This window comes from Megalobrama amblycephala, linkage group LG3 (assembly GCF_018812025.1).
Source record: "Megalobrama amblycephala isolate DHTTF-2021 linkage group LG3, ASM1881202v1, whole genome shotgun sequence".
NCBI lineage: Eukaryota > Metazoa > Chordata > Actinopteri > Cypriniformes > Xenocyprididae > Megalobrama > Megalobrama amblycephala.
Window position 1 is genome coordinate 7087660 of NC_063046.1, and position 21678 is coordinate 7109337.

A 21678-nucleotide genomic window follows, 5' to 3' on the forward strand; every position below is an offset into this window, starting at 1 on the left:
AAGAATCATAAACTTTAGTTCTACAATAATCCTATGGAAGCTTGTTTCCACCACTGAATAAAAAATAAAAACCTAACTGCGACTTTTTATCTTACAATTCAGACTTTTTTCCTCAGAATTGCGTGATATAAACAAAATTGTGAGTTATAAAGTCAGAATTGCGTGATATAAACTCACAATTGTGTGTTAAAAAGTCAGAATTGTGATATAAACTCGAAATTCTGACTTTTTTTCTCAGAATTGCGCAATATAAAGTTGCAATTGCGTTATAATAAGAATTAAGAGTTATAAAGTCAGAATTGCAAGTTATAAAATTGTGATATATCTTCACAATATTGACTTTTTTTCTCAGAATTGCGCAATATAAAGTCGCAATTGAGTTATAATAAGAATTGAGAGTTATAAAGTCAGAATTGCGAGTTATAAAATTGTGATATCTTCACAATTTTGACTTTTTCTCAGAATTGTGCAATATAAAGTCGCAATTGCGTTATAATAAGAATTGAGAGTTATAAAGTCAGAAATGCGAGTTATAATATTGTGATATATCTTCACAATTTTGACTTTTTTCTCAGAATTGCGCAATATAAAGTCGCAATTGCGTTATAATAAGAATTGAGAGTTATAAAGTCAGAAATGCGAGTTATAATATTGTGATATATCTTCACAATTTTGACTTTTTTCTCAGAATTGCGCAATATAAAGTTGCAATAGCGTTATAATCAGAATTGAGAGTTACAGTATAAAGTCAGAATTGTGAGTTATAAAATTGTGATATATCTTCACAATTTTGACTTTTTTCTCAGAATTGTGCAATATAAAGTTGCAATTGCGTTATAATAAGAATTGAGAGTTATAAAGTCAGAATTGTGAGTTATAAAATTGTGATATATCGTCACAATTGTGACTTTTTCTCAGAATTGCGCAATAGCGTTATAATCAGAATTGAGTTATAAAGTCAGAATTGTGAGTTATAAAATTGTGATATATCTTCACAATTTTGACTTTTTTTCAGTCAGAATTGTTTATATTTTGCAATTCTGACTTTATAATACACAATTGCGAGTTATAAAGTCAGAATTGCAAGATATAAACTCTCAATTCTGAGAAAAAAAGTAATTTTTTCTCCCTCAGAATTGGACTTTATAACTCACGATTGATGAAAAGTCTTTATTTCTCGCAATTGTGAGTTTATATCTCATAAGAGAGAGAGAGAGAAAAAAGTCACAATTGCGAGATAAAAAGTCACAATTACCTTTTTTTTATTTTCTATTTAGTGGCGAAATCAAGCTTCCATAATAATACAAAAAACAATGGAATTTGTAGAGGGAACCAGGACGATGCCAACTTCCAGGCTGGAATACAAAAACACATCATCACTCCAGCACTCTATTCCAAGTTGGGAATTCCTAGTTGTTTGGAACAGTGCATTCTGGGAAAGGATGCATATGATGCTGCATTGATGGTAAGGCAGGATAATAATGCAACCTACCTTTTGAAACAGTCTTCGTATTGGTGTGCGCCTACGAGGCCTTAATGCTTCCTATGTAGACAGCTCACTAGGGTTTTTGAACAGAGCCATAATCTCTGTTTTAGATCTACACAGGTTAAACATTGGAGCAGACAAGATCATTGGTGCCAGATGCATTGAGTTTAATGCTGGTCTTGGATTTCTTTTTGGTCAGCTTAGCACTGGGCTTCAGGTACTTGTCCTTGTTGTGAATGACCTGAATGTACTGGTCCGTGCTGCTGTTTTGTTGGTCGCTACTAGACGCCAGCGACGCCGAATCTGACTCGGTCAGCGAAGGCTCCACTTTATGCTTGGTCTTGGGCTTGACATATTGTTCGCCGTACCTGTGAGCTGACTCTGGGCCTCGGATGTTTGTTTGAGAGCAAGGGTGCGAGCCATCGTTCACCCAGTCGTCTTCCTGATCATCCTCTTCTTCGTCGCCATATAAACCCTGCTCCATAGACAACTGACTGTTTATGGCGTCGCCAATGTAGAACCGTGCGCTCTGATGGAGGTCCGACAGTGATCGCGGACGGTTCGATCCCCTCCTCGTGCTGCTCTTCGGGTCTTCCTCTACCTCCTCCTCTTCCTCGCTGAGGTGTGGCTGGTGGCTGCGGTGAGGGGTACGAGGAATGTAACACTTCACGTTACGTGGATACAGCTCTACAATCTCCGTCGGTTCATCTACTAGGCGGTAATGTCTCGGTACGCGTGTAGTGGAGCGCACAAGCTTCTTGCGAGCTTCATGTTCGTTGACGATGACGTAGCGTGTCGTGTGTGCCCGACGGCCCACGTAGCTCTGAGCCGTGATTACGCCGGGCTCATTGTGCACGGGCCGGAGGGTTTTCCGAAACACTGGCTCGGAATGGATGTTCTCGCCATACCGTGTGCATGGGTTGTAGGCCATGTTGTGGTGGGACTTGGAGCGGCAGGAACCGCTGGTGCTGCCCAAGTATCCAGAATGCCTGGATATCAGAGAATGCAACATGTGACATGAATATGTATGGTAGTATATATATTCACCCTACCTTCCATAAACTTGAGAAAGACATTTACCTTTATGATGCAGCTTGTGTTATGCTAAAGGAATAATTCACCCAAAACTTTATTTATTTATTTTTTGTCGTTGTTTACTATGTCATTCCATGACGTGTTTTCTTTCTTTTGAGAAACAAAAAGATGATGGTGATTTATGCTGTCAAGGACTAAAAACACCATAAATCATTCTGCCTGTTTTCTTCCTAAGAGTTCATTTTGTGTTTCACAGAAAAAAAGAAAACAATATAAGGTGGGAATGACGACAACATTTTCAGTTTTGGGTGAATTGCCCTCTTAATTAAGTAGTATGAAGTGCACTGCATTTCATGAAATGAAAGGTGAAGCCTAATGAAGTTTTACTCTCAAAGTGCAAGCACTGAAGTTCCCTATCCCTGATCTGCTGCCAGTTGCATAAACATAACCAATATGTTAAGACTGTGCTTAAAGGCGCTAAAGAGGATGTTTTGTTATACATTTTTTTTATTATACATTTTTGCAATATTACTTGAAACTGTCTTTACTAACTGAACAAAGACTATTTATTAGGTGCACTGAAAGGAATAATATTAATATACATCATCTGTGCACAAGGTAGGGCCTTAAAAACATCAGCCAATCGATTACGCGATCATCGCGTAATCGATTGGCCCTCTGGCTTGTCAATCACTGCCGTGACGTTCCTTGTGAGAGACGAGCGTGGCTGCGCGCTCCAGTAACTTTCCACACTCCACAGGCGCCGCATGCAATGTTTTTGTCCGGAGACAGGAATAACAACTGCAGATTATGAGTTACCTGCGGTGAGTCCGACATAATGAATCCACTAACACGACACAGTGAATGCCGGTGGTAAACATTCGTGTTGATACTCGTGCACGCGAGGCGTTCCCTCGAAACGAGCTGTGAAGGAGGGGGGTTGTTCTTACACATGCGCTCATTTCAAAAACTCAGTAACAGTCTTTGGTTTCTCAGTCGACGAAAAGATCCTCTTTAGCACCTTTAAGTACTAGTATGACCAACTAGCGTTAAATCAAGGGGCAATCAGTGTTACAGTTTGGTTTCAAATGAGACCAATCAACGTTTTTATGTACTTGACTTAAATCAGTTATGAACAGTCTTAAAAACTGTGCAACTTGTAAGACTAGTCTTTGTAGTTTATGCAACCGGCCCCTAATATGACAGAATAATGTAAGAGTCTTAAAGTGAAAAAAAGTTATTTTCCCCCTCAAGTTAAGCTCAATGAACAGCATCTACATATTTTTTCCTTTAGTAGACACACAGCGCCAAGTACAATATGAAATGCAGAAAACTTTTAAGTCATAATATGCAAATAATTTTTTATAGTTGTGAATTAAGTACAGAGCTCCTAAAGGGACAGGGTGGTGGGAAAAAATGATGAGAATCTTTGTGTGTGTTCGCAAAACCTTTAGAGCCGTTTGCAAGGGAACGCAAAATTTCTGCGAGCAAACGCAAAGTTTCTCGAGGGAACGCAAACGTTTTTGTGAGGGAACGCAAAAGGTTTTGCCAGGGAACACAAAGTTTCTCGGGGAACGCAAAACTTTTTTGCCAGGGAATGCAAAGTTTCTCGAGGGAACGCAAAACTTTTTGTGAGGGAATGCAAAGTTTCTCGAGGGTACGCAAAACTTTTTGCGAGGGAATGCAAAGTTTCTCTGGGGAATGCAAAATTTTTTGAAAGGGAACACAAAGTTTCTCTGGGGAATGCAAAATTTTTTGAAAGGGAACACAAACGTTTTTGCCAGGGAATGCAAAGTTTCTCTGTGGAACGCAACATTTTTTGCGAGGGAATGCAAAGTTTTTCGGGGCAACGCAAAGTTTCTCGAGGGAACGCAAAACTTTTTGCGAGGGAATGCAAAGTTTCTCGAGGGACGCAAAGTTTCTCAGGGGAATGCAACATTTTTTGCGAGGGAACGCAATGTTTCTCTGGGGAATGCAAAAATCTTTGCGAGGGAACGCAATGTTTCTCTGGGGAATGCAAACATTTTTGCGAGGGAACGCAAAGTTTCTCTGGGGAATGCAAACATTTTTGCGAGGGAACGCAAAGTTTCTCTGGGGAATGCAAAAATTTTTGCGAGGGAACGCAATGTTTCTCTGGGGAATGCAAACATTTTTGCGAGGGAACGCAAAGTTTCTCTGGGGAATGCAAACATTTTTGCGAGGGAACGCAAAGTTTCTCTGGGGAATGCAAACATTTTTGCGAGGGAACGCAAAGTTTCTCTGGGAATGCAAACATTTTTGCGAGGGAACGCAAAGTTTCTCTGGGGAATGCAAAAATCTTTGCGAGGGAACGCAATGTTTCTCGGGGAATGCAAACATTTTTTGCGAGGGAACGCAATGTTTCTCTGGGGAATGCAAAAATCTTTGCGAGGGAACGCAAAGTTTCTCTGGGGAATGCAAACATTTTTGCGAGGGAACGCAAAGTTTCTCTGGGGAATGCAAACATTTTTGCGAGGGAACGCAAAGTTTCTCTGGGGAATGCAAAAATCTTTGCGAGGGAACGCAATGTTTCTCTGGGGAATGCAAACATTTTTGCGAGGGAACGCAAAGTTTCTCTGGGGAATGCAAAAATCTTTGCGAGGGAACGCAATGTTTCTCGGGGGAATGCAAAATTTTTTGCGAGGGAATGCAATGTTTCTCTGGGGAATGCAAAAATCTTTGCGAGGGAACGCAAAGTTTCTCTGGGGAATGCAAACATTTTTGTGAGGGAATGCAAAGTTTCTCGGGGGAATGCAAAATTTTTTGCGAGGAAATGCAAAGTTTCTTGGGGAATGCAAAATTTTTTGAAAGGGAACACAAACGTTTTTGCCAGGGAATGCAAAGTTTCTCTGTGGAACACAAAATTTTTTGCGAGGGAATGCAAAGTTTTTTGGGGCAACGCAAAGTTTCTCCGGGAACGCAAAACTTTTTGCGAGGGAACGCAAAGTTTTTGGGGGCAACGCAAAGTTTCTTGAGGGAAAGCAAAAGTTTTTGCAAGGGAACGCAAAAGTTTTTGCAAGGGAACGCAAAAGTTTTTGTGAGGGAGCATTGAAATATATTTTTTCTTCCCATCTCATATTTTTTTCCTTCATCATGTCCCTTCAGGGGCTCCGTAGTTAAGTGCTCGCAGACGAATTGTGTCTTTAACTATGGCATGTTAATGTTGATTACTAAAGAAAATAATTTTGTGTGGGAAAAAAAAAAGTCACATCAAAAATCAAGAGAAAGATATAAAAAGCAGTAATGCACATAAACAATTAGCAAGCCAGTGTTCTGAAAGGTTTAAAAAATTTTATTTTGTTAAAGCACTTAACATTAATTATTCATAAAGAGTTTAGTGCAGTTTATGGTTGGGTCTTTAAAGCTGTCTAAATCATCCTTTTGAGCAGGGACTAATTTTGTAAGTGGGTGAACTTCTGGTTATGAATTACTAACATAAATCCTGTTATTGAGTGGGCTTCATGCATATCAAGCGAAAGGCACATGGTATGACATTCCAAAAGTTTGGATGAATTACTTTACACACACACACACACAACTTCAGTAAGTGCTTCTGTCACACTAGTCTTACAGTATGTCAACAAGTATATAGTGGTGGGTGCGGCCGTTTGTAAGCTGAATGTGAACAACCAGCCTATAATGGTAAAAATCCACTCATTTTTTAAATAATTCCCATAAATCAAGAGCAAAAAAATCTCTTCAAATGAGCTGATTCAGATTCCCCCCTACAATTAATTCTTAAACATTTGCGCCAAACATTTTGTGCCAGACTGCTTCATAAATGAATTTTCACAAATGTTGATTCTGAAACATACAAGGCTGAACACCTCTACTGACAGTTTCTGACACTTTTAGTGCGTGAGATTGTCCTGTTTTGTTGTTGCCAGTGTGCCAGGAGCATGAGCTTTTGAAACTCCGCCCTCTTCTTGAAAGGGGGCTGGGAGCAGCAGCTCATCTGCATTTAAAGTGACACACACAAAAAATGGCTCACCCGCAAAAAGTGTCAATTTTAACAAAAAAAAATGATCTGTGGGGTATTTTGAGCTACAACTTTAGGGACATCAGAGACTTATTTTACATCTTGTAAAAAGGGGCATAATAGTTCCCCTATAATGATGTCATCAGCAACTAGTCAATGTCGATTCGATTTTAATCACATAAATGTCGACTTAATAAAACCTAAAGTCGTTCAAACTCGTGTGTATTCTACTCTAACCTCCTTACTGTAATCCAGTGTTCTTTTAGTATTATTTATTTACTTACTATTATAGTATTATTAGTTTGAATTAGTGTTTATTCATATATTTATAAAGCATATATAAGTGCTTTTGTAATTTTTTTTTTTTAAGTTTTTTTTTTTAATATATATCTATTTAGCTTTATTTTCATTTCAGTTTTAGTAATTAAAAAAAAAATGATGAAAATTGCAAGTGTTGCCTTGGCAAGTAACTGAAATAAATTAAATTAAAAAAAAATCATCTAATATTTATATTTTATTTCAGCTTTATTTCAATTAACGGAAATGATTTTTAATAGGTTTTTAGTTGCTGGAACAATTATTTTTACCTTTAAATAAACAAAACATGAAAATGAAGGCTAAGCTGAAATTATTTTCTGCAGTAATCTACATTATACCACAAACGCTGTTGACAGAGCTTGATTTGTATTAGAAACAGAATAGGCAGAAACAGAATTCATAATCAGACTTCATGAATATACCAAACCTGATGGGTATGTACTCCACTCGTCGTACTTGTCTTTGAGGAACTGAGGGGCTGCTGTACATTCTGAAAGCACTACACAGGCAGAAATGGAGGGCAGTGAAGCTTCATGAACAGCAGATGTATGGAACCTAAGCAGCAGTGAATTGAAATATAAAGCTCTTATACCACAGAGCAGCACAGACCTACTGGCTACGTGCTCCGCTTTGTGTTTCTGCCGCACTGGGACAGAGGGACTCCGCGTCGCTCCGGCCGTTCCGGGGACGTCAGCCCGTGAAGCCGACTGGGTTATGGTCCGGATGCTGTTGCCATGCCGGACGGGAGATTCGAAGTTGGTGACGCTACCGTTGCGCCGCGGAGGGGAGGTGGAGCGGGCGGACGACTCCACGCTAGTGATGTCGCTCTCTTGTTCCGGCTTTTTATCGCCGCCCTCAGGTGCCTGCAGACGTGCTGTAAATCACACATTTACACACCTAAATGTCCAGCCAACTGGTGACAAGCTGATATTGCCTTATGACGTTATATATTGTGAGTACATCACGCTCAGCGGCCTGAAATGTGCTCCGAAACATTCCCTTATATTCGTAATGAAGATGGTTTATAGACAAAGTACCTGCAGCTAACTGAAATACTTTCTTCTTGTCGTCTGTGCGCTCCTGCAACAGGAAATTTAATTAGTGTTATAAAATAAACTGCTGGAGAAATGAGATTATATGAAATCCAAAGACCTTATCCTGTTTCGCTCGGGTTCCTTATTGTAAATCACGGATTTGCTAAATGAACTGAAATGTATCATAATGATATTCCATTTAGAGTGACTCACGGTCTGCAGCTGCAGTCTCAGCTGGCTGTTGGTGACTTTGAGTGATCTAGCGATGGATTGTAGGTAGTAGATCAGCATGCTGGAAGATACAGTGACAAAAAGCACAAGGTTGAGTGCAATGAAGGCATGCTTGCCTGGTCGAATTATGCTGGCTTGACTAAACCGACTTGCTCTTATTGTACAAACAGGGATAAAAGGCTTTTTCGAACTCTCTAATCAATCTAGCTTTCAATCTAAATCCTCCAAACTCAGCATAAGCGTGAGGCTATGTTCTTCCTAATGCAGTGGTTCCCAAACTTTTTAGCGTGGAGTACCCCCTGAAGGCATTACCATCCTTCCGCATACACTTTACACTTTGACTGCAGTCACACCTTTACCATTAAGGGACAATTTTTGCCCCCTAAATTGATTTTCCAGTGCATATTTTTTTACCTTTATGAATAACTTTATAAAATAAATAATGTTTTAAATAAGAATGTTCAATAGAGAAATATGCAATGATGGTAAAACTAAGTAAAACTTTTAAATATTAAACTAAAACCACCAGTAGGTGGCAGCAAGTCACTGTTTTTATGAGTGAGTCATCGAGTCATTCATTCAGTAACGAAGCAAGTGGCTGTGAATGAATCATTGAATCATTGACTCTCACGATTCGTTCAAAGCCGCAGAATTGTTCGCGAAACACGGACGTGTGTTGTAGTTCTGCTGTGGTGTTCGTTATTATTTCATTGCAAAATAGAGTAAATACTAGCAGTACTGTGTTTAAAATGTACGTTTTGTTTTTTGACCTGTTGTATAATAATGTCACGTTTGCAGTCATGTGGATATTTGGGAACAATTGCATTCTTGCTCGTTATCATCATTAAATACAAGAACTCACACAAGGTATGTTTTTGTACCGGAGAAAGTTTTAAGTCTTAAATCGAAATTAATCCATTATCTGTGTCTATATTTGTTCTTCATGCGAGTAAGTGCTGAATCCCCACTTTTACAAAAGGTGTATATTGTCGAGAACGACAGTAATTTAGCACGATTTAAGGCAGCAGATTCTGCACACAATCTATCATATGCATGCTGCTTGTGTGGATACAGTCATTTTTGACTGCAAATGATGAGGTAATTTGATTAAATGTACTGGATTTACGACATTTTGACAGTTAGAAATACATGCTCTATTTTAATATTATTTTAACGTAGAATTAAATGAACTACTAGCATTTTGTTCATGTACCCCAGTTTGGGAACCACTGTCCTAATGTAATCAACCTGTTTTTTTAACAGCAGATATAAAAAATATCTGAATTTCACATAGATCCCCATTTATTGTTCAAAAATGGGGGTCAGTAAGTTTTTTATTCATGTCTTTTCAGCAAGGATGGATTAAATTGATCAAAAGTGACAGTGAAAACAGAGAAATCTTTTGTAACTATATATCTATTCATCAAAGAATGCTGAAAAAAACAAAGCTTTTTGATAATCAGAAATGTTTCTTGAGCAGCAAATCATCATATTAGAATGATTTCTGAAGGGTCATGTGATACTGAAGACTGGAGTAATGATGCTGAAAATTCAGCTTTGATCACAGGAATAAATTACATTTTACAATATATTAAAATAGAAAACAGTCATTTTAAATTGTGATAATATTTCACAATATTACTGTTAAATAAATACAGCCGTGGTGAACAAAAGAGAGATAAAAACAATCTCACAGACCCCGAACATTTTGAACTGTAGTAGTAACCATCCAGAACATTTTAATTAATTTTTTTTAGTCAGGGCTTTGTCAAGCCAACATCAACAATTGTCTTGATGGGCTTTTATTTCCAAGCTCTTTTCTCTGTGGTAATTAAGGTCAGTGTGGATAGAAGTACTTACAAGAGTAGAAGCAAAGCGGGCAGCACCACCACAGGACTGGTGACGTAACTCATCACTTTATTGAACCACATCGGGAAGTCGTTGGCAATGGTTTCGGAGATGATGTCGTAAATCTTCTCCTGGCCACTTCAGAGAGGCAGAGAAGATGTGAGGAAATGCAGAAAGACATGTATTATCATGTAAATTATAACATTTCATGTTGTGCTCTGGAATAAATGATTGTAACTGGTCAATCATTCTGTAATCTATCATATTGACACTAAACTGATTAAACAATTTTCTTCATATCTCATATCACTCTACTGTCTCTTTCGCGTAACATAACATTTCAACTCAACTCAATATTTCAAGTCGTTTATTCAATTATTTTGAATGTGCATGTGTAGTAATTGAGAGTCCACTAGGCATCACTGCAAAATAAACCACTTCAGGATGATACAAGACTGATCCCCCTGGATTTATTTTGCATTAAAGGGATAGTTCACCCCAAAATGAAATTTCTGTCATCATTTACTCAAGCCGTTCCAAACCATAGTATTATTTCCCCCCCAGATTGATTCAGTGGCGCCCCACAACTGTTGCAAACAGTTTAGTTACAGGTTAGTTCACCCAAAACTGAAAATTCTGTCATTAATTACTATTAATTAATTAGTCACGTGATTTCAGTAAACAAGGCTTTGTTACGTCATAAGTGTTTCAAAATTTCACTGGTTTACACTGGGTTCATATTCTGGTCGCATCTGCTTGCTGGTATCAGGGTTCCCATTCTTTCATGAACACCAGATTCAAGGACTTTCAAGGACTTTTTCAAGCACCATTTATTTTATATCAAGCACCTATCTAATTCACATCACATATGGAACGTCATGACGTACCTCTTACAATACATAACATTTTAATCCTCCTATTGCATCCGCATCCATTTTAACCCGTAAGGTCCAGAATCATTTGTACATTAATTTTGGAAATATATTAAAACTGTTTGCAGCTTTCTTATCCCTAATGTTAACAATTAATCCATACTAATTTTGGTTTTCATTTTTTTATGAATCATTACTTGAGTAAAAACATTATAATATAGAAAGAATATTATAAAAATACATTTTGCAATTGAGTGAAAAAAAAAAGGATTATATGGATCATAATTGTGGCTTAAAGTCAGAATATTTACAATATATTATAGATATAAGCTTGCAATTCTGAGAAAAGAATGTCAGAATTGAGAGATATAAATGAGTACTTCTGAGAAAAAAAATCTGAATTGCAATTTATATATCACAATTCTGACTTTATAAGACACAATTGTGGCTTTATACTCAAGCAATTCTGACTTTTTAAAGGGTTAGTTCACCCAAAAATGTAAATTCTGTCATCATTTATTCACCCTCAAGTTGTTCCAAACCTGTTTGAATTTCATTGTTCTGCTGAACACAGAGAAAGATATTTGGAAGAATGTCAGTAACCAAACAGATTTCGCCCCCCATTGACTACCATAGTAATTATTTTTCCTGATATAATTATCTGTTTGGTTCCAAAACAATATTCCAAACAAATATACTAGGACTGATATAATTTTCACAAAATTTCAAATTTAATTCAAGCACTTTCAAGGACCAATATTTGTTTTCAATAAGTTTTCAAGGCGGGTGGGAACCCTGTGGTATAATATGCATAATCAAATCTTTTATTTAAAAAACAAAAACAAAAAACAGTGTAGTTTAAAGCAGAAACGGCGACAAATGTTCGTGGCAGCTGCCTGTGACTCCTGGCACGAACTCTGGCAGCTGATACATAAAAAAATGTATAATAATAATAATAATAATAATAAAGATATGATTTCAAGTATGCAATTTGCAATGTACCATCTCTGCCATATCTTTGCATTTCCATTAGTGTCACCAAACAAAATGGCAAAAACCACTTAAAAAACTTTGGTAACACTTTATTTTAGGGTCTTTTAACTAGTTGCTTATTAGCTTGCATATTACTAGAAGATTGGCTGTTTATTAGTACTTATAAAGCACATATTAATGCCTTATTCTACATTCTTAATTCTACCCAATAACTAAACTTAACAACTACCTTATTATCTATTAATAAGCAGTAGTTAGGCATTTATTGAGTCGTTTATTGAGACGTTTATTAAGTCATAGTTAATAGTGAATATGTGTTCCCTATACTAAAGTGTTACCAAAACTTATTCTTTGCAGATCTCTGGGATCCGTGAAAGTATTTCAACATCCCAAAAAAATTATATACATCACCTTGAATGACATTAGATTCAAACGCCATCCCATATTATTTACCTGAATGGCCCACAGTACTGAGACGGCCGGTACCTCACAATGGCAAAAATGGTCGGTAACATACACAGGAAAAGCATGAAGAGAAGCATCGCCAGATAGAAGTTATTTGATCTGGGGAATAAAATTAAAAACAATCCCAGTAAAGGACTAACTCAGATACACAACGAAACTACAATGATTTGACCATTTCACAATATCTGATGATAAGTTTTACACTCCACGCCTGCAGTGACATGATTCCTTTATATCGTATCAAACCCAGCAGTATCGTTGAAGATGATATATGTTTAGGCTACACTGTAATGTTTCGCCTCACATCTGTGACTGACTGATAAAGCTTCGATGAAGATGCAATTGCATTAATCTTAAAGAGACGCTTTGTCACACTGAAGTATGCACTGCTATCTTCTGTACTCACCACACTGGAAAATGAGAGGGGTTTGGATTCAGTGAAGCAGAGAACAAAAGCGTACCGTTCAGAGAGTCCCTGATCCGTACACCGAATGCTCGCCAATTTTAAATTAATCTCACAGCTCGTAAAAAACGAAAATGGTTTCACATTACAGCTCTTGTCAGAGGAATTTACACTCCAGCCATTTTAATCTTCAAAAACGTTGTTTTACCAGCAAAAGAAACATGTAGAAATAGGTTGGAGAGGCTTTCAAGCTAAGAAAGATGTAGAAATCACAGTTATTCGTTTAGGTTAAAGACCCCCTGTGGTGAAAGTCAAGTTTTTAATGTTGTTTATATGTCTATGTGATGTTTTTAAAATGCTTTAAGACAAATCATGTGCAAATTCATCACGTGTTCAAACACCATTGCTGAGTATTTTCTTTTTAAAATTGCAGTGAACCAAGGAAAGTCTCAAAAACACGGTTTGAAATCGCTAAAAAAAACTACATTGTAACCAATCACGTCAACGTGTGGGCGGGCTTTAGCATATCATTACTGTGACCAAGTCTCAAGAGAAGCCAGGTTATCCCTGTAGATATGAAAAAAAAATCCTGTACATTTAGCAATATAGTGGGTGAATTATGTATATGAGGTATGTTACGATGTTATGATGAACTATATGCCTTTCTCCATTGACGTGGAGACGTCTGAGTTGTTCAAAACGTTTCTAAGCATGCTGATTTTTAGAAGGCAGACCGAGATGGCGAACATGGTTTGTGTAGCATTTACAACACATTATTTGGTAACGTAGTTAAGCAAAAGGCCTATTAATTACTGTTATGTGTACGTCGACGTTGTAGAAAGTGATAAATAAAACGCAGTTGACCGAGTGGAACGGTATTCTGAGCTTCTGTGATTGAATGAAGGCGGGGCTAATTTGCATATTCATGCATCCGCTTATACTAAATGAAGCAAGGGTGTTACATTCAAGCTATTTTAAAGCATCTGTCTTGTAATAATTACAAACTAATAATAATAAAACCTGTAAATAAAAATGAATATATAATATCAAAATAATATTTTACATTTCAAGGAAATAACAGACTCAAAACAATTCAACAGCTCTAAATTGTTTTTAAGTTGAGTCCCAAAAAACGCATGTTGCAGTAATCACAAACAAATTGAAATTATGAAAGTCCTGGAAATGCAAACAGTTAAACTACAAATTAACTGGAATTGCATCCAGTTTAACTGGCCCAGGGATTTATGAAACTAGTGTTTTAAATGGTTTAGTTATGTTGTAAGCAAATTATGGCAGATTGTCGCAGGTCAGCTACACTCATATCAGATCTGCAGTAAATGAATGTCTACCCTCTAATGACCTCATTCTGCCTCACTGACCTGGAGGCCTTAAAGACCTGCTGATGGGGGACGTTACAGGTCAGCACAGCCCAGCTCCGCAGGTACATCAGCCCAATGAGCTTCAGGACGTTAAAGGCGGGCAGACAGGGAGAAAAGAATGCTCCCATCCTACAGGGGGAGAGAAAGACAGGAAAGATTTATTTCCCCTCTTAAAGGAGTTCTGCTTGTGCACATAGAGCTTCGGAAAAGTCATTATTGTGGGATTAAAAAGCTGAAGGGCAATGGAGCACCACGGCAATAGGACAGTTTATTGCAGATATAGATAGATACGCTTATGTATAACAATACAGAGAGAGATATAGAGTATTTTAAATATTTTAGGACTGTGTGTATCAGAGATAAAAATAATCATTGTGATGCATTTCTTTTGATATTATAATCATGATCATGTCTAAGATAATGTGCAGACAAATGGATAAATCATCACTTACCATATCATTCCCTGGTTGTATATCAGATGAAGGACATTTTCAGCTATTTTAAATTCACCATATTCTGGCTGGAAAGGGAATACAATTTATTCAAACATGTTATAGAGCAGGGATTGATTTGCGAGTTGTTGAAAAGCTAATAATTAATTAAATCATAATTTAAAATAAATAATACTGACAATGAAACACTTACTAAAACATGTGTCAAGTTTTATGTGATTACCTGTATGTCATGTGACCATCAGAGAACCATGAACATCCGAACGTGTTGTTAAATTATATCAAATATTACTTCAAGTAAATATTTTAGGTCAAAGAGGTTTGGACGACAAAAATAAATAAATAAATAAAGTTTAGAAATCCCTGTTATAGAAAATTTAGGATCCAAAACATAAATGACAAGTAGTAAGTTTACTTCTTTAGTCGTATCACACATGAAATAGTACATATTTTCTGCAGATGCCCTATTTAATTTGACATAAATAAAAATGTGTTTTTGTCCAGTAGAATTTTTTTCATTCAACATCAAGGCACTCAACAAAACAACTCAATAAGTAGACTGTATGTTTATAACGCCTTGTTTTGGAAATGAAAAAAAAAGAGAAGGTGTATTACTAAGGTCCATTATAAATGCATTACTATAAATGTCTATGTTTTCATATTTTGAGAGATTAATGACTTTTAAAGGGGTCATGAACTGCGTTGTTTAAATGATGTTTTCTGGGGTGCATTTATAATGTTAGTATGATTTTTACATCAAAAATGGTCATAATTTAGAAATAAAAGGCATTTTTCCAATCCTGATTATATCCCTCTGATTTGAACGCTCTGTTTTAAGGGGCGTGTCTGCTGTGAGATTTCAGTGTAAACGCCCACTGCTGTGATTGGCTGACATCTTTCCATTTGAAATAGCTAAGTGTTACTCTCTCGAAAACTTTTAGCACGTTTTTACTATTACAGTTCTCAAGGTTTACTCACTGATAAACTCACGCTGTTTGATTGACAGCTCCAGCGATTGTAAAGGGAGCGTTCTCTGATCGCTTTCTATATATAATTTAATCACAGTTTAAATAACTAGATTATTTTCATCCTACTAAGAGAAACAACGTGAAGTTGACCATTTAGGCTTGATTTACTGACACATAAGAACATCTGACTGCACATGAATTATTAATATCAGATCAAGCATTTGAATTAACACAGTTACTGACATGTTGTTGCATTACTGTCGAGTTCATATCATAGAAGTCTGTTTGCAAAGCCTGCGTTGAAATGCTATTGATTTACCAAAGAATCCACAGTGAAATGTAGCGAATACAAATAAATAAAGCTCAACTGAGACATTCACATTGTTGAAAATAAATAACCATATTCCTGCATTAGGATCCTTTGAAAGGTAATGTTATTTTAGTCCTGTATCGCTCTTCTCTCCTGCTCATCTCACGAACACGACGGTGGGTGGGGCTAACGTTGCAATGATGAAGTAGGCGTTGATTTCTTCTGCAGAGGCGGCCTTTTGTCGCACTATTACGTAATAAAGAGGCACATTCCACAACGAGTTGTTATCTGGGCTTGGTTACAATAAAAGCTAACAAAGAAGGTTTTCAGTTCTGAAATTTACAGGATATTCTTATAGTATGATGACCTCTTATATATCAAAAGTTGATTTCTCAGTTCATGACCCCTTTAAGGAACAAATATCTCCCTATTGTAATCAACAGCACATCACAGGTGCTGACGGACATGTTAAAAATACCTTATTCCAGTTTAACAGGTGGCAGTTATTGTTCACAAATCTGCTTGGAAAAACCTCTCAAAGTGTGTTTTTGAACAGACTTACAAACTTGCTCTCCAAGTCCCAACAGCAGCAGTCACTCAAGTATCGAACCACCAGTCCCCGGATAAAATCAATGAGCAGGATACTCGCCACCGTGAAGATCATATCAATGATGGAGAGCTTCAACATCTCCTGTAAATAAGATAAACAAAATAAACAGCCTGCATTTACCTTGTGAGGGTGCAATTTTACCCCTCCACAGACCATCAGTATCTCCAAGCAGGATGCTAAATCAGATCTTTGGATTTAAACCAAGAGAAAGACAGCAAACCTGACAGCGGTTTCATTAAATGAAAGCTGGGCTGGATATTTCAACCCACACATCCAATCTACATTCATCTCCTCTAGAAGGAAACATTGATATCGTTTGTCACAATAATGCCTCTGTATAATGTGTCTGTATAGATCTCAGAAACAACATCGAGCGTGTCTGAGTATGTCTCTATATACAGTGGCCCCACAAAAGTATTTGGCCTCTTAAGTCACAGTTAGTATAACAAAATATCATATCAAATGACATTTTTCAGTCAAAACTTTTCATAAAATTAGGTTTGTTAGGTTGAAACAATAAATATATAGTTTAAAATGAAAACAAAACGCATCTGCTCGTCAAACATGTTCATTTGTTCATCCGGTGAAACTACATCAGCAGAGACACTTGAGGGGAACTGACTTCATACATCCGTGAAAAATGACTGAGAAGAGTTAGTTAAAAATAATTGAAAAAAGTGGCTCAAAAAAGTAATTTCTCTAAGAAAAAAATCTCTTGATATTTTGTATCTAATTCAATGAAATGAAATTAATACTTTTTATTCAGCAAGAACGCATTGAACTGATCAAAAATAAGGACAGCAAAGACATTTATAGTGTTACAAAAGATTTCTGTTTCAAATAAATGCTGTTCTTTTAAACTTTCTATTCATGAAAGAATTCAGAACAAAATTTATGAAGCATCACAACTGTTTTCAACATTGATAATCAGAAATGAGCAGCAAATCATCATATCAGAATGATTTCTGAAGGATCATGTGACACTGAAGACTGGAGTAATGATGCTGAAAATTCAGATTTGATCACAGGAATAAATACTATATATTCAAATAGAAAACAGTTGTTTTAAATTGTAATAATATTTCACAATGTTTTTACTGTATTTTTGACTTCAACAATCTTACCGACCCCAAACTTTTGAAGTCTTGTAGTGTACATAAATAAACTTTGTGAGATAATCATTATATCATTATATTTTAAGAGCTTTGTTTTGCTTGGCCATATTTTAAGAGTGAAACAAGTCATTGAGTTAAAAAGAAAAAAAAAATGCAGAGAGATTTTTTGCTCACTTGGAATAACAATGAATCATTGTGCCCAATAACAACCAGAATGAAGAAAGTAAAGAGGGTCAGTTTTGTTTTCAAGTTTCACTTCAAGACCAAGCTGAAGGCTCTGCCAACAGGTACCGTCAGCAGTGAACTGAACAAATGTGTTAAGTGATGATCCTATGGCTAGTGCCTATGAAGGGTCCAGCCAGGGGCCTGTACCATGATGATAGTTCAACATAGTTTCAAGTTGACAAAACCAAACCAATTCAATCAGGCTTTGTTGGTACCATGAAGCTGATCATCATGAGGCTTTGATTCTAACTTCATGAAGCATGTGTGACATCAGTAGCAAACAGCCAATCACATGCCTTGAAACATCGAGAAACTGCAATTCAATTCTCATGAGAGAATTTAACATTATGAATTATATATTTACACAGCAAGAAGAAAATATGTTGCTATATCAGTGAAAGTGAGAGTTGTGAATATAGTTGACAATAATTATATAGGTATACACAGGGTGTGATTTGTGAAAAAACAGAGGGCGGGATGTTTTGAAAAGTTTTTTTTTTTAATTTTTTTTTTTTTTTTACATTTGTTAAAAACCACAGTGGAGCTATATACTATTTTTAGCAGCTGTTACAGAAACATTTTTACAAAAAAATTCTGATTTAACCTTGAGATTTAAAGTATTAGATAGCTTAGATATTGCAACACTACAATGACACTAATAATTCTTAATTTCTGATAGAAATGCAAAATCAATCGGTAGTTATTAAAGGTGCCATCGAATTGAAAATTGAATTTACCTTGGCATAGTTAAATAACAAGAGTTCAGTACATGGAAATGACATACAGTGAGTCTCAAACTCCATTGTTTCCTCCTCCTTATATAAATCTCATTTGTTTAAAAGACCTCCGAAGAACAGGCGAATCTCAACATAACACCAACTGTTAGGTAACAGTCGGGATCATTAATATGTATGACCCCAATATTTGCATATGCCAGCTCATGTTCAAGGCATTACACAAGGGCAGCCAGTATTAACATCTGGATGTGCACAGCTGAATCATCAGACTAGGTAAGCAAGCAAGAACAATAGTGAAAAATGGCAGATGGAGCAATAATAACTGACATGATCCATGATAACATGATATTTTTAGTGATATTTGTAAATTGTCTTTCTAAATGTTTCATTAGCATGTTGCTAATGTACTGTTAAATGTGGTTAAAAAGTTACCATTGTTTCTTGCAGTCTATATAATTCATAAACACAACTTCATTCTTTATAAATCTCTCCAACAGTGTAGCATTAGCCGTTAGCATTATCAAACTCATTCAGAATCAAATGTAAACATCCAAATAAATATCATACTTACGCGATTAGACATGCTGCATGACGAACACTTTGTAAAGATCCATTTTGAGGGTTATATTAGCTGTGTGAACTTTGTTTATGCAACGATAGAGTCGAGAGCTCGGAGAGCGCGAGCAATTAAAGGGGCCGCAGCCTGAATCGGTGCATTTCTAATGATGCCCCAAAATAGGCAGTTAAAAAAATTAATTAAAAAAAATCTATGGGGAATTTTGAACTGCAACTTCACAGACACATTCAGGGGACACCTTAGACTTATATTACATCTTGTAAAAAAAACGTGCGATGGCACCTTTAATAGAATAACGAGACACAAACCTTTACATTCAATCGCGTTTGGCCCCATTTATTTTTGATCAGTGCATACACATACAAACTTTTAGTCCAAAATGTTTACCTCAGATTTCATTAGAAATACGCAGGGTTTAATTACCGAGGTCATAAAATGTAGTTTGTCAGGGGGGTATGGGGGCATGCTCCCCCGAGAAAAATTAGATTTCCCTGGTGTACATATGTGCATTTTTAAGACGTTTTAAGGCCAACAAATTGGATAACAATAGCTTTAAAACCATGTCAACAAATACATACATGCACAGTTTTGGTAATTTCATGACTTAACTTACAACAGAACAATGATGGTCAATGCTCGTAGTTTCTTTTGCGCTTTATTTACACTGCGTTCCAAATTATTATGCAAGTGACATATCAGTAAGATTTCAGTAGAATAAATATTCCGATTTTAGTTTTTCTAAGAAAATGTTTGTTTGTTTATTTATCCATGTCTGTTTAGATAACTGGTATCAAATCTCAGACAAAATAATTTGGCAGATCTATGGAAACCCTACTTAGAGGTTGTTCCACATTATTAAGCAAGTCACAGTTCTCATGCAATATGGGGAGGAAGAAAGATCTTTCTGAAGATGAAAAGCATGAAATGGTCCAATGTTGTGCAAAAGGCACGAAAACAACTAATATTGTGTGAAAACTGAATGGAGATTATCAAATTATCATAAGATTTGTGAGTGATTTAGAGCACAGCAGAACTCGGTCAGATAAAGGCTTATTGAGGAAAGTTCCTGTCAAAAAAATGTATTGTATTAAAAGGGCAGCTATAAAAAAGCCAGTGTTGAGCAGCAAACAGGTATTTGAAGCTGCTGGTGTCTCTGGAGTCTCAAAAAGCTCTCCATGCTGGCTGGCAGTTGTGTGTAAAGATGCATTTCAGCCAATCCAAACCAAACCTCACAAAGAGAAACATTTAGAGTGGGTGTAGAAATACATTTTCAAACAGTTTTATTGCTGTGGTGTTTTTTTGCAGCATGGGACAGTGCATAGTGCGTTGTATTTCAGAAGGCACTATCCTCCTTTTTATATCATAGCTGAAAATGGCCAGTTATGAACTTCACACATCTTGCAAAAGTCATTTTAATACCCTCAGAGACCCTAAAGGGACCTTCCATCTCACTTCCCAGTATTCCAGTCCAAATCATCACCCACCAGCTCCTTGCTGACATCGCAGTCTTGTTGGAACGTGGTGGCCATTCACCAACCATCCAGAAATCCATCCGTTTAGACCATCTATTGTAGTACAACATTAGTCAGTGAATAAAACTATTTAAAAAATGAGTCTTCATGTATTTCTAAACCCACTCTAAATGTTTCTCTTTGTGAGGTTTGGTTTGGAGTGGCTGAAATGCATCTTTACGCACAACTGCCAGCCTGCATGGAGAGCTTCTTGAGACTACAGAGGCACCAGCAGCTTCAAATACCTGTTTGCTGCTCAACACTGGCTTTTTTAGAGCTGCCCCTTTTAATACAATACATTTTTTTGACAGGAACTTTCCTCAATAAGCCTTTATCTGACCGAGTTCTGCTGTGCTCTAAATCACTCACAAATCTTATGATAATTTGATAATCTCCATTCAGTTTCACAAAATATTAGTTGTTTTCATGCCTTTTGCACAACATTGGACCATTTCATGCTTTTCATCTTCAGAAAGATCTTTCTTCCGTTCCATATGGCATGAGAACTGTGACTTGCTTAATAATGCGGAACAACCTCTAAGTAGGGTTTCCATAGACCTGGCAAATTATTTTGTCTGAGATTGATACCAGTTATCTAAAAAGACATGGATAAATAAACAAACAAACATTTTCTTAGAAAAACTAAAATCTGAATGTTTATTCTACTGAAATCGTACTGATATGTCACTTGCATAATAATTTGGAACGCAGTGTAAGCTATAATAAAGTAAGTATGCAGCGCGCGCCGGCGCATTTGCATTCTTGAGTGTGCGCCACGAGCACAGTATAACGGCTGATTGGACAGTCATGATAATTTTTATCGACATAGCCTGACAACATCTCATCTGACCGCAGTTCACTGTTGTTCAACTGAAGCTCCCTCGTCGTCACCTAACATTACCTTTTCCGCGCTCGTCTGACTTGCGCCTGGCGCTGAGGTGAAGTCGGAATACGTGTCTGAAAAGTGTCCCGTTTGTGGTCGTAAAGAGACAGTTCTATATAAACGCAGCGTTTTACTTGTCGATGTTTTAAAAAAACATTTTTATTTTTGGTATTTTATATGATCTGTTGGTGGTTTGTGGAGTATCCCCACCGCGGATAAAAATAATTCA

At 36.7% G+C, this 21678-nt stretch overlaps 1 protein-coding gene across 3 annotated transcripts in view; it reads right to left on the reverse strand.

Annotated features, from left to right (window-relative positions):
• LOC125264397 (transmembrane channel-like protein 3) overlaps positions 1-21678 on the reverse strand; it is a 50410-nt gene that overhangs the window by 2376 nt on the left and 26356 nt on the right. For 2 of the 3 annotated variants that reach the window (XM_048183668.1, XM_048183667.1), the window contains 10 exons: positions 16354-16482; positions 14514-14581; positions 14062-14190; positions 12268-12378; positions 9962-10087; positions 8084-8162; positions 7874-7916; positions 7446-7710; positions 7264-7335; positions 1230-2475 (listed from right to left, as the gene is read on the reverse strand). In XM_048183668.1, coding sequence (XP_048039625.1) covers positions 1608-2475; positions 7264-7335; positions 7446-7710; positions 7874-7916; positions 8084-8162; positions 9962-10087; positions 12268-12378; positions 14062-14190; positions 14514-14581; positions 16354-16482 — 1890 coding nt within the window. In that variant the 3' untranslated portion in view covers positions 1230-1607. Of the gene's footprint in view, positions 1-1229; positions 2476-7263; positions 7336-7445; positions 7711-7873; positions 7917-8083; positions 8163-9961; positions 10088-12267; positions 12379-14061; positions 14191-14513; positions 14582-16353; positions 16483-21678 lie in introns of those variants that run through there. The other variant, XR_007184076.1, reaches the window with a different exon arrangement.